General features: G+C 34.9%; 2 protein-coding genes across 3 annotated transcripts in view; both read right to left on the bottom strand.

Moving 5' to 3' along the window:
• Nucleotides 1-2,184: 2,184 nt before the first annotated feature.
• LOC114250511 (uncharacterized) lies at nt 2,185-3,100 on the bottom strand. Its single transcript, XM_028184415.2, has one exon. The coding sequence runs from the start codon at nt 3,098-3,100 to the stop codon at nt 2,282-2,284; it is 819 nt and encodes a 272-aa protein (XP_028040216.2). The 3' UTR covers nt 2,185-2,281.
• A 303-nt stretch (nt 3,101-3,403) lies between these two features.
• The window catches only part of LOC149503287 (uncharacterized), a 55,553-nt gene continuing 46,655 nt past the window's right edge, over nt 3,404-12,301 (bottom strand). For both annotated transcript variants that reach the window (XM_089737435.1, XM_089737433.1), the window contains exons 4-5: nt 7,037-7,130; nt 3,404-6,242 (exon numbers count right to left, since the gene is read on the bottom strand). In XM_089737435.1, coding sequence (XP_089593561.1) covers nt 6,081-6,242; nt 7,037-7,130 — 256 coding nt within the window. In that variant the 3' untranslated portion in view covers nt 3,404-6,080. The remainder of the gene's footprint in view (nt 6,243-7,036; nt 7,131-12,301) is intronic.

Genomic DNA, 12,301 nt, shown 5'->3' with positions numbered 1-12,301 from the left:
GCTAATAAACATACTCGAAGAAAGATAATTAAGGCGCCCATTGACAAAGTTACGAGTATTACAGTGGATGTATTATTACATGTGCTCGTTCCTTCAGAGCTTAGGTGGCGAACAGGAATCTTAAATGTGGTTGTGAATTTTCGTTGCTCGTTGCGGGTATTTTCATTTTTGCTTTCCTGTACGCTTAAGTTATTTTTTAACTAAAAAATATTTTTTGCGTCTTAAACAGATTTTTAATTAGTTATAATATTGCTTGAATTTTTCAAAGGATAGAACTAGGGCAAATTTAAAAAAAAAACCGCGTATTAATTTTTCTTAAGAACTACGCAACTGGCTTTTGTTCACGAGCGATTATCACAATGTGTAATAAAACTATCGCGCCAAATTTATAACTTTTGCTGGCGATAGGGTCGTATTTGTCTGTTTGTATGCCCATTTATGATTAGACCGGTCACGGGTTCCGGTTTGAACGGCAGAACAGTCATTATCCAATTGAAACCAGTAGTGCCGTGAGCTTATCAACCCAATCCAAAATTTAATGACGAAAAATGAAAGACGCGGTATATCTATACTAATATTATAAAGAGGAAAGATTTGTTTGTTTGTTGTTTCGAATAGGCTCCGAAACTACTGGACCGATTTGAAAAATTCTTTTTCCATTAGGAGCCGACATTGTCCCTGATGAACATAGGCTACTTTTTAAATTTTTTTGTTTTTTTTTGTTTCATGTGTGTTTTAATGTTTCCGAAGCGAAGCGAGGGCGGGTCGCTAGTACAGGTATATTTAGATGCAAAAAAAATGCGGATGAATCGATATTAAGTTTAATAGGATACCATTTCCAATATAATATTACTGAGATTCAAATTTACTACACCTTTTCGTAGTGATATGTTCTAGGATTTCAGTCGAGCAACATTACGTAATTGAAAGCCGCGGTTTCGCCCCGGCGGCAACACCCATGCCGAGGTAGTGACGCCCGCCGCGTATAAATTAGAGAATTATATTAATCTGGGATAACGCGCAGACTGCTGTAATTTTAACGAGGTTACTCTTCTTTTCGTACCTGTGGATCTTTTAAGCCTTGTTTTATGGGTTCAGTTTCTAATTGTCTTTTGTATTGGTTGAATAAAACAACAACTGTCAGCCAACGATTTTAAGGCAATTCATAATATCTTTGTTTATGCATTTATGCTGTTTATAGTAATGCTCGAACTGTTATTAAATAGTGTATTTAAAAAAAAACTATTTCTTACAAAAATATACTTAATTTTTTTGTTATATCTGAAAAAATTATCAACTATTTTTCAATATTGATATTTATTCCGCTAATGAAAATATTCGCTATTTTGTTTGTTTCTAGATTACATAGTTTGCAATTTGTACATTTTTGTTAAATTGTAATTTTTATTTTATACTTCTAACAGAGGAACAAAGAATTTACGTGATGATTATAGGAGGGAAATTATCGCAAGATAGCGTAGCGTTAGGAACCCACCTGGGGAAGGATTACGGGCCTAGATAAGCAAATATATTACCGCAATTACGTTAGAAAAGAGGAGATTGGCTTGAAGAGAAAACTGCCAAGAATGTTCGTACAATCTAAACGAGCTCTTTCGAACCTCAGAGAGCACATCTCAACATGTTATCAGACTTCGTTCTCCAAAGGCTTTGTTTGTTTCGAGCGTTAATACACTGCTTAACATATTTTAATCTTTCCTCGTCTTTGTTCGGCGAAAAGTCAGTTAGAAATTAACTGTCTCCAGCTACGTTATCGGGGTTATGAGCATGTTATATTCCGCCTCTTACGCCTCCTTAAACTTAAGAAGAAAAAACGCATGTTTAATAATGTTTTAGTACCAAATTTTTTACGTGACAGCGTCTTATAATTCGATGGAGCCGGCTGCCGGAGCCGGCCGCATGAAAAAACATGACTCATGCCGCGTTACCTCGCTCTGAGGCGTTCTATTTAAGGCTTGAAGTGCAAGCGAGAGCGAGCAACGAGCGGCAAAAAGGCACTATCGGCCTCCGCGGTCGGCAGCGTTCGACATCTGTCTCTCTCCTACTTGAGTGAGCGATGCATACGCGCGGACAGCTGCTATACAATAATACATTTACATGTTTTCGTCAAGTATGAAGTTCAGTGAAAAGTGAATGTGGTGTCAATTGTTTATAGTAACATTCATCAGTATTTTCTTATAACGTTGTCACGTTCAACTATCGTCAGTAAATCGACTTTACAGACAACCGATTGTTTTTACAGAAAATTGTTGTTTCTTCAAGATTATTTTGCGTCGCCTAAACATAGTCCGCTATCAACGAAATACGAACACCCAGTGACGCAACGGGCATTCTCACTAGCTACGAATGTCACAATATTTGCTACATCAGTCGCTTCGGTGACTATACGTAGCGGTGCGTTTGATTCTACGATTCGAAACATTGCTTTCACATCACTTTCTTTCATGCCGCTTGTTGTGAAGAGTGGTGTTCTCACAGGTCCGGGATTCACAGTATTTACTCGCACACCTTTCGGTCCAAGCTCCAAAGCCAAGCATTTACTAAACATGTCGATGGCTGCCTTTGACATGCAATAAGCGGTCATTGCGGGCAACGGCTTAAATGAGAGCATACTTGAAATGTTGACTATGTTTCCTCTGGTTTCAATGAGATGGGGTATAACTTTAGTTGTAAGAAGATAAGGCCCTCGAAGATTACTTGCCATTACGTAGTCGAAAGCTTCGATGTCAGGTTGTATTCCAGCCAGTGAAGATACTCCGGCGCTGTTCACAAGAATATCGATCTTTCCATACTTGTTTAATGTGTTATTGATAATTCTCTCGATATCATCTATACTTGTAATGTCAGCAACAATAATCAATGGTTTTCGACCGCAGATTTGTTCACAGCTGCTAGCCGTTTCATTAAGTTTGTTAACGTTCCTTCCAATTAGTGATAGCGAGGCATTTAATTCGGCAAATTTCATTGCACAAGACGCGCCTATTCCCGAACTGGCTCCCGTAACTAAAACTACTTTATTATTGAACATAGTACCGGCGCCGAGCGAGTACTGACGACCAATGAGACTGGTTACATTATACATCGATGATTACGAATCCGGCTACGTTACTATGTGACCACAAAATGAAAGTTAAACCAGCTTCTATTATTACAGAACGTTGCTTTACTGTCTTACGTTAAGTTATTGACATATTTAAATTAAATCAATCGATAGAGATGGTTGTTTTTTTTTTCTAGAAGTGTCGCCTGATTCATTGCTCTGTTTCATCTGTGAACTTGTTATTCCTGTCTTTTATGTGTTATTTTGTGGCTCTTTTTTATTCCTTTATATGTAAATAAAATAATTTAAAGGGTTGACATGAAATAAAAAAAAAACAAGGTGGTTTTATTACGATTTATTTGTGTCATCAGCATCCGTAAGATAACATTCAATTTTTTTAAACTAATTTTTTATTTACAGTATTTTAATATTATTATATATTGAAGCCTAAACTTAAAATAACTTAAATTATTTTGGCACTTGCTTTATAAAATGATTAAAAATTAGTTACAATTGGTAAAATTTTTGCATTTAATTTAAAATTACAATACATACAAAAATAAAACTTCATACAACCTATCGATATAAATACGACACAACCAATTTTTATGTTTCTTCAATACAAAAATACCACCATTTTGTTACATAGAAAACGAAAGTTGTTAATAAGAAAGTTATGAAAAATATGAAGATATACGCGTTATAAGAATTTATAATTATTAAGTCATACAGAAGAATATGAAATAATTGTAACAATAGAAGATTCGAGATTCAATAGATAAAACAAAAATACCCATCTTGATGTACTAATAACTAGAAAAAAGTAGCTTATTATAAAAAGTCCCTAAAATTATTTTTATAAGAAATTCTACTAATGTTACACTTTTAGTTTTAGTAAGTTACATATAAATTACTAATTTACTAATACCGAGAGAGCGAGGGAGAGGGAGAGGGATATATTTGTAAGTCAAGCCATGAGTTTTCATTTTCGTGTTACCAATACCTGCTTGAGTTATGAAACGATTTAGATTCCCGAGAGGGATTTGTATCAAGAGGCTGATTTACATATTTATGTTAACTGTATAACATTAATATGGATGTTGGTAAATATTTGTATTATATTACTTCAGCGGTTGATGGTAATTCAATAATTGTTTGATTTAACCTTTGCATCGGCTATTTATGGATACAATATTTAATTTTAATCGCATTCTATACTATTATACTCCACGTCAATAGCTTACGACAAATCAATAATTCGTTTGTGTGTGATAAAAGAGAAAAAAAATGATTTATTTATTTTAAATCACACTACTTCTAACACTAGCCGACAACAGTAATTGCATACTTGAAAAAATTTAACAACACCAAAACTACGCGAGTCAATAGAATCTAATCTAATACAAGATTTCAAAGAATGTCTTTCTATATTACGAAAAAGTACTGAACCTACTAAGCTTTTTGATAGGTACTGGTATATGTAGCACACGTAGAAACAGTTTAAATATTAATATAGAGGCAAATACAGCCAAATAGGAGCCATAAAATACATCATATTTATAAAAAATGATGTGTATAAACACTGGAGGGAGTGCGATATTGGACGTATTTACTTCCACTTAAATGTCTTAATCTAACGCTTCCTACATACTTAGAACCTACGTCTAAAAAAATTGAATAAACATTTTCGATAGACCAGTTCCTTCGAATAAAAATAGATCAAAAGGCATGCGGAAATATTGAAAACTACAAAAGCAAAGTTTTTTTAATATGGTAATAAAAGGTTCCGAACTATTTATTAGGGATTTAAAAAATATATATTTATCGTAGAGCCACTCGTAAACGAAATATTCGTAACGTCGGTTGAGGTTTATGGAACATCGTCCAGCGATCGATGTGACCACGGCGCGCCATCCAATATATTATTATTTTGTGTATCGAAGCGTGATGGATACTACACACATCCATTTCAAAATTATTAGTTCACCTTATATTAAATTCTTTCGAAGCTGAAACACAGCGAACCGTAAAAAAAATGAAATCACTGAAATTATATCAGCCTAACCATTTGAATAAAATGAACATTATGTTTAATGTCTATACCGTAGCACTATCTATAGTTATAGCTCTAAGGATTAAAGATTAAGATATGACTAAATGTGATCTCCAAAGATATTTCGAAAAAAAAAAACCTATTGCAATAGTTCCTACAAATATCTACAATGTACCTAGAATATTCATAAATCGAAATGCAGTACCTACGTGATTATCTAAGTACTAAATTTCTAATACAAGGAATATAAAAATAAATAAATAATCTATACTACAAAATCTACAAGCTTCTCTCCATAATTTCAATAAATATTCACAAATTTATGATTACTTTTTCCACTGTCCAACAATTCCTTCCCGTTTCAAGTTGATAATGGTAGTTGAAATGATTAGAATTTGCGATGACGATATTGCTTAGCAATCTTAAAATTAATGAACAGCAAATTGCTACTTGAGTTCGAATTCATAAAATTCCTATTGTACTCAATTCAATTCACAAGAAGACTTTTGAAATTGATCTTAAATATTGTTTAAGCTCGAATTGAATTTTGTGAGAGTACAATTGTACGTTTTCATCATGAATTTAAAATGTCACCTTAACAAATGTATTGCTTAAATCTTAGAATATTTAACTCCTATTCGATTAATCTAATTATCTTTTCACTTAAAGAGTTCCATATTGAAACTGAACTAAATTGATGTGTGCGAATGTATGTTATAGATTGCTTAGTTTCAACTTTTGCCCGGTATTTAATGTAATGTCGATTGCTAGTGAATAACTATCAAAATTTGTCTCTAATGTTATTAATATTGAAACTTCATTTAAATGGCCGACGCATCAAAATTATCATTTGAGATTACGATAATGGCAAAGTTTTTTAAGCTCGTCGCACAATTGCAATTTCTAAGGATAGCTACTATATAATTTGACGAACTGTGTATTATATAGTACATATTTTGACTGCGTTATTTAGGAGTTTTTCAAATGGTGCGTGTCGTGGTCGCAACGGCGCAATACAGCAAAGTGTGTCACTTGGAAGGAGTTGGCAGAACGACTTCCACGTTCTAATGTCCCGGTCATCGTGTAACCCATGTTGAAGTCGGCCTGGGTCACGTTAGTTGTCAGGTATAACTGTTGATAGAACACAATAAAGGTTTATTGGGTAAGGTCTAAGTACCGTTTTCTTCTCTGTTCGTGAATGCATATATCTATATATATAATAAAAATGAATTACTGTTCGTTAGTCTCGCTAAAACTCGAGAAGAGCTCGACCGATTTGGCTAATTTTCGTCTTAAATTATTTGTCGAAGTCCAGAGAAGGTTTAAAAGGTAGATAAATATGGAAATGCTCGAAATTAAATACAAATAACAATTTTGTTTTTCCTTTAATGTGTTCCCCGTCGGACGGATTCCTTTTCTTTGTTTTAAGTTTATTTTATCCAAAAATTTAGGTCTTTTATTTATCGATTGAGGCACAACGAAGTCTGCCGGGTCAGCTAGTTTTTAATAGATATTAAAAAGCCTTAGTACTAATAATTACGAAAAAAACATCTCGTATAAGATCAAATATATATTAATAAAACATAGGAGAAAAAAATGTATTACATTAAATCAATCTTGAGGTGTTTGTTATTTTGATCAATTTCAACGAGTGGGAACACTAGTTAATAAAGCTTTAAAACAGAAAAGAAAATATTACCATGATAATGTTATCGGAATTGTTTAGTATCTTATTTAATTTGGGATTAGCATTAGCATCTGTATAAAATAGCGGGTAAAAGTTTGTTAATATAATTTTAGGTGGCTTAGAACTGTTTCACTTCTATTCTTTTTTACGATACATGAAACTAGTAAGGTATCCTAATTTATAAAAGAAAAATTACATACAAAATTTGTTCCTGGTCATTATTATATAAAATTATTACCTTAAAATCAGCGTCGGTTCCGAGATGCTTAAATGTTCCCACGATATAAACAGCATTGACTCCGCTCACGACCATCCGAGCGTGGGTGCTGTGCCTAAAACAAAATTATATTTTTTATACATCAGTACAGTTCTTCAAATAAAGTGCGAAAAGAGTTCAGAGTTGTTGGCAACAACTGTGCTGGAGCCCTGGCATTCCTTGCCGTCGCATTACATGTCAATAAAAAAAAAAACTATCTTTTCATTTTTCATTTACTGCATTTGTTTTTATTTTGTTATTTTCCTGTAGCACAAGATAACGGCAACACGCACAGGGCCGTTTGTCAAGTCAGCAAGAATTAGTGCGGCACGTTTCCCGTAGACACCGGCCACCTTGTAATACTGCGACGACGTCCCCTGATTTATATACAGTTCATTGCTTCATAACAGTGTTTTACGTTCAATTTTGTTATAATAAACGTGTATAGTGTGTATAAAGTAGACGGATGACTAAATATGACTTTACTATAATAATGAGCTTTTCTGATCGTAATCAGAAAATACGTATTCTGGATACACAGTCAAAATTGCAATTAAACAATAATTTTATACAAAAAGAATAAATATTAATTACACAATAAAAACTACAATTAATCGTGGGATACTGAGAAAGACCCCTTGTACAGGAGCAATGTCTTCGAGCAGCACCGGCTCAAGAAGGCTGGTGATATTTACTAAACAATCACTTGATCATATTTACTAATGATCATGAAAAGAACTAATATGAAATATGCAAATCATCAAATAAAAAAATCTTGCTTTTAAAACTGGCTTTTCTCGCTTGCTTAGCTTTAGCAGTTTATGTGTGTTTGTATTGTCTTCGATACTGATTTTTTTATTAATTAGGTTGAGGTTTTTTACTGGTGGTAGGACCTCTTGTGAGTCCGCGCGGGTAGGTACCACCGCCCTGCCTATTTCTGCTGTGAAGCAGTAATGCGTTTCGGTTTGAAGGGTGGGACAGCCGTTGTAACTATACTGAGATCTTAGAACTTATATCTCAAGGTGGGTGGCGCATTTGCGTTGTAGATGTATATGTGCTCCAGTAACTACTTAACATCAGGTGGGCTTTGAGCTCGTCCACCATTTAAGCAATAAAAAAAATAAGCACATGTCACGGCGCAAGCGATTTACTACCACAAAAAATAATTAAATACTTAATTGGCATAAAAAGTTTATAGATTCAGCTACATTGGTTAGAGCCATTTAATTACCGTGTGTACCTACTGTCTACCGTATGTTCCATGGGGAGTGCTCTGAGGAATAGTTCGAGATGATACCGGCATCTCGTTTTTACCATCGCACCGCCCACCACCGGAGTAGAGTTCATTCATACTACCTGGAGCCACTGCGGTCATCCACAGTGCGTTTTCAGATGTATTTTTTGCCACGTACCATCCGGCTATGGAATGAGCTCCCCTCCACGTGGTTTCCCGAGCGCTATGACATGTCCTTCTTCAAACGAGGCTTGTGGAGAGTATTAAACGGTAGGCAGCGGATGGCTCTGCCCCTGGCATTGCTGAAGTCCATGGGCGACGGTAACCACTCACCATCAGGTGGGCCGTATGCGCGTCTGACTAGAAGGGCGATAAAAAAAAAAAAACTAAGATTTTTTTATCACAACATATCATATGTTAAAGTACGAAGACAGTATTGTTATACATATATCCTCAAATACAGGCTATGTTGTCGAGTGAATTGGTTGTGAAATTGTAAGGGTTGTACAGTGTATCTATGGCGCGAGACAGTCACGCAACCCGTAAATAAAATTCGGACGGTGCTTTTCGAACGGTCTATGCGTCGTTCGGGACGAAAGTATCTGTTCCCTGGTCACGTTTTCCTGTTAGTGGGGCGTGAATCCGACACGTACTCGCACACTCCTAACGGTCCTGTAATACCGCTCGACCTACAAGGGTGCGACTGAAGGGACAGTTTAAGGTTTTTAGATGATGAATGGTGTGTACTAAAATTAATAATTTACTATTAGTGTCTTTAGTGTCAAGTTTTATTGCTTAAAGGATTAATTCGATTCGATAAAAATTTATAAATGATGACATATTTTGAATATAAGTATTATAATAACTACAAGAAATTGTTGAGAAAATATACGACGTTGTTTTTTGTTTTTTTTTTTAAATTTCGATTTTTTCTTATCTAATTTTTTATTCATCTCTAACCTTCAAAAACCACGAAATTTCTAAAGTGTTCAACCGCGACTGTTACATTTAATAAAAGATTGCGGATAATAACATGTACTTTTAGGTTAGGAATATTGTGTTCTTTTTTTTTATAATAAATAAATTGATTTAATAAAAGTTTTTCGCATAATCATCGACTGATGCGTTATTATATTTAGACGCAGAGAGCGAACGTAAGCTGCACACGCGTCTATATCACGGATTGGTATCAGCATAAAGACTCTAAAATATTTGAAGCGTCGGAAATTGTAAAAATGAAAATGATAAACCCGAGATTAAGGCGTAAAAAAAGCTGTAGTTGTTAACTGACTCGCGAAACCTGACAATAATATTAGGTTTTTCCGACCCCCGCAAGAAAAAATAACGATATTTAAAATTAAATATATGTCTATTTATTTTTATTTTTATTTATACTTATTGTACACAAAAAGAATATACAATAAAAACAGATTTAAAGAATGTCTAAATACTATGTACAAAGGCGAGCTTAACTCATTCATGGGTTTTCTTCCAGCAAACCATTAGCAGAGAGAAATACGATGTATAAGAGGGGAATAGTGTACAATATAAGAGCTATTAAAGCATGATTTTTAAACTAAGTATATGTCAAATTTAAATCAAATGTAGAAATTTCGACCATGTTCTATGGACTTTAAAAAGTGTGCCCGTTTACCTTTTTACCCTTTTAACGTATTTATTTGAATAGAGGTCCCGCAGTAGTCGAAATTCGACTATAATTAATTGGAATTGTAAGTTTGTACACTATTATGATTGTATTTTATACTACTATAATCACAAATTTTGCCAAGACTACACTATAAAAAATATTAACAAAGACAAACGATGTTTAATCTATTCTCAATTTGACCACAGACGTCAAGAACAAAAGTTTGACAATAAATAGTATGCATGCGTGTGTGCGTCAAATACATGGTATGTAGTGTGTGTAATGTTTTCTTTATTGATTTAATGTAACTTTTATGCATTATTTTAATAAAATATTAGCATTTTGCACTTCTTCCCTATATTCTCTATAAGTGTGGAAAATTTCATACTCCTCCTTCCGCGCAATTTTCGTAAAAAGGGATACAAAGTTTTTGCTTCACGTATTAATATATAGACTAGATTTTGTTTTGAACGACACGCGTAGAATAGTTAATATACAAACAATTTGACAAATAATCAGTTTTATCTGTTCTACTGCTTATATGATAAACACAGTCAACGATACTTATGTTTTGTCTGTCAGCTTTTAACATGTAGGTAGGTAGCTTAAGTACTCTTGTAAACGAAAACATTTTTTAATTATTATGGTGTCCTCGCAACGGGACAGGTTTCTGGCGGTTCAGATTGGCGGTAAATTTTCTTTACGTAAAAAAATAAGAGCTTGGTAATAGAAAGTGCACCAAGGTTGTTTGTTGAGCGGCTGAAATAATTACAGGTCGGAGTAATTGCGAACTTTGAGTGCTTTTGGCGTTGGTTCAAATGAGTAAAACTAGTTTTCATATTATTATTTCAAAGTTTGACCTAGTTCGAGCGCGGCTTGTTAGGAAGCAACCTTCACGTAATATATGTATGTTTGTTGGTTGATAACATTATATGTTTTGTGACTTACTGCCTGTGACTTGGCATAATTTGAGGAATTATTAATTGAATAGTCATTCCTCGTTATGACTTCTTTCCTCGATAATCCTTAATGCTGAGGGTCGTGGCCTCTTCTAACAACTTTCTCCTGTATTATCCTACGCCATTCCTGTCTATCCTCGGCTATGTGGATAGCAGCGTGGACTAAAGTATTGAGAGTGGAGAGTATCTGGTCCGACCGGCGCATTGGACTTCTGCCTCTTGGCCTTCTTCCGCATACCTTGCCTGTTACGACCGACGTCACTTGATCTAGATTAAATGAGGCTTTTTTGGGAAAGTACACATGGTGGGGTCCCACGTCCTTCCACTGCAGTGTTTTTCGTTATGACTATATTCATTATTATTTTTTGCCCTTGTAGGCATACGAGCATACGGCTCACCTGATGGTGAGTGGTTACCGTCGCCCATGGACTTCAGCAATGCCAGGGGCAGAGCCAAGCCGCTGCCTACCGCTTAATACACTCCACAAGCCTCTTTTAAAGAAGGACATGTCATAGCGCTCGAAGATACATATTTTTGAATGATACATATGAATGGTGATGAATGAAAGTGATATGATGATACTCATGAATGATACTCATGAAAGATACATGTTTTTTTAAATAACTCAAGCACTATTATGACCTTGCAATATTTATAAATTTCAAATCAATCTGATAAACGATTGAAGAATGCATAAAATACGGTTTTTTCATGGAAATCTATTTTTTTATTGCTTAGATGGGCGGACGAGCTCAAGGCCTACCTGGCGTTAAGTGGTTACCGTAGCCTATAGACATTTACAACGTAAATTCCTCCACCCAGCTTGACATATGAGTTCTAAGATCTCGATGTAATACAACGGCTGCCTCAACCTTCAAACCGAAACGTATTACTTCTTCACGACAGAAATAGACAGGGTGGTGGTACCTACCCGTGCGGACTCACAAGACGTCCTACCACCAGTAATAATCTAATCTACTGTATGCATACTTATTTATGTTAATAGAGTAATTTTATTGTGTAATATGGTGTATTTCATTACCACGAGAATGCCACGCTTTATTTCTTTGAAGTGTAGTTCGAATTGAGAGGTCGTCATGAATTACGGGCAGTTTAAGCAAAGTAGTGAGGGTGGGCTGCAATAATCGTTATCGCTAATGGAACGCGCTTAGCCGCGCCACGGACTAAAGTATTTCCCAAACAGTGAGTACGTTGCATTACAGAAAAAAAGTCTGTTCCACTCAAACTTAGGAAACAAATTAACTCTATTTTGATTTTCCTTTTTTTATTAGGCTGACGTTTAGGTAAGCAAACGAGTCCACCATCCACCTGATGGTAACCTTCTCTCTTAGACGTATGAAATGCTAAAAGCCAAGCGCTTGCCTTGAAGTCTTTTGGGTAACTAC

This window comes from Bombyx mandarina, chromosome 03 (assembly GCF_030267445.1).
Source record: "Bombyx mandarina strain Sakado chromosome 03, ASM3026744v2".
Lineage (NCBI taxonomy): Eukaryota > Metazoa > Arthropoda > Insecta > Lepidoptera > Bombycidae > Bombyx > Bombyx mandarina.
The sequence above is the reverse complement of the archived record's forward strand: the minus strand, read 5'-3'. Positions and strand labels throughout refer to the sequence as shown.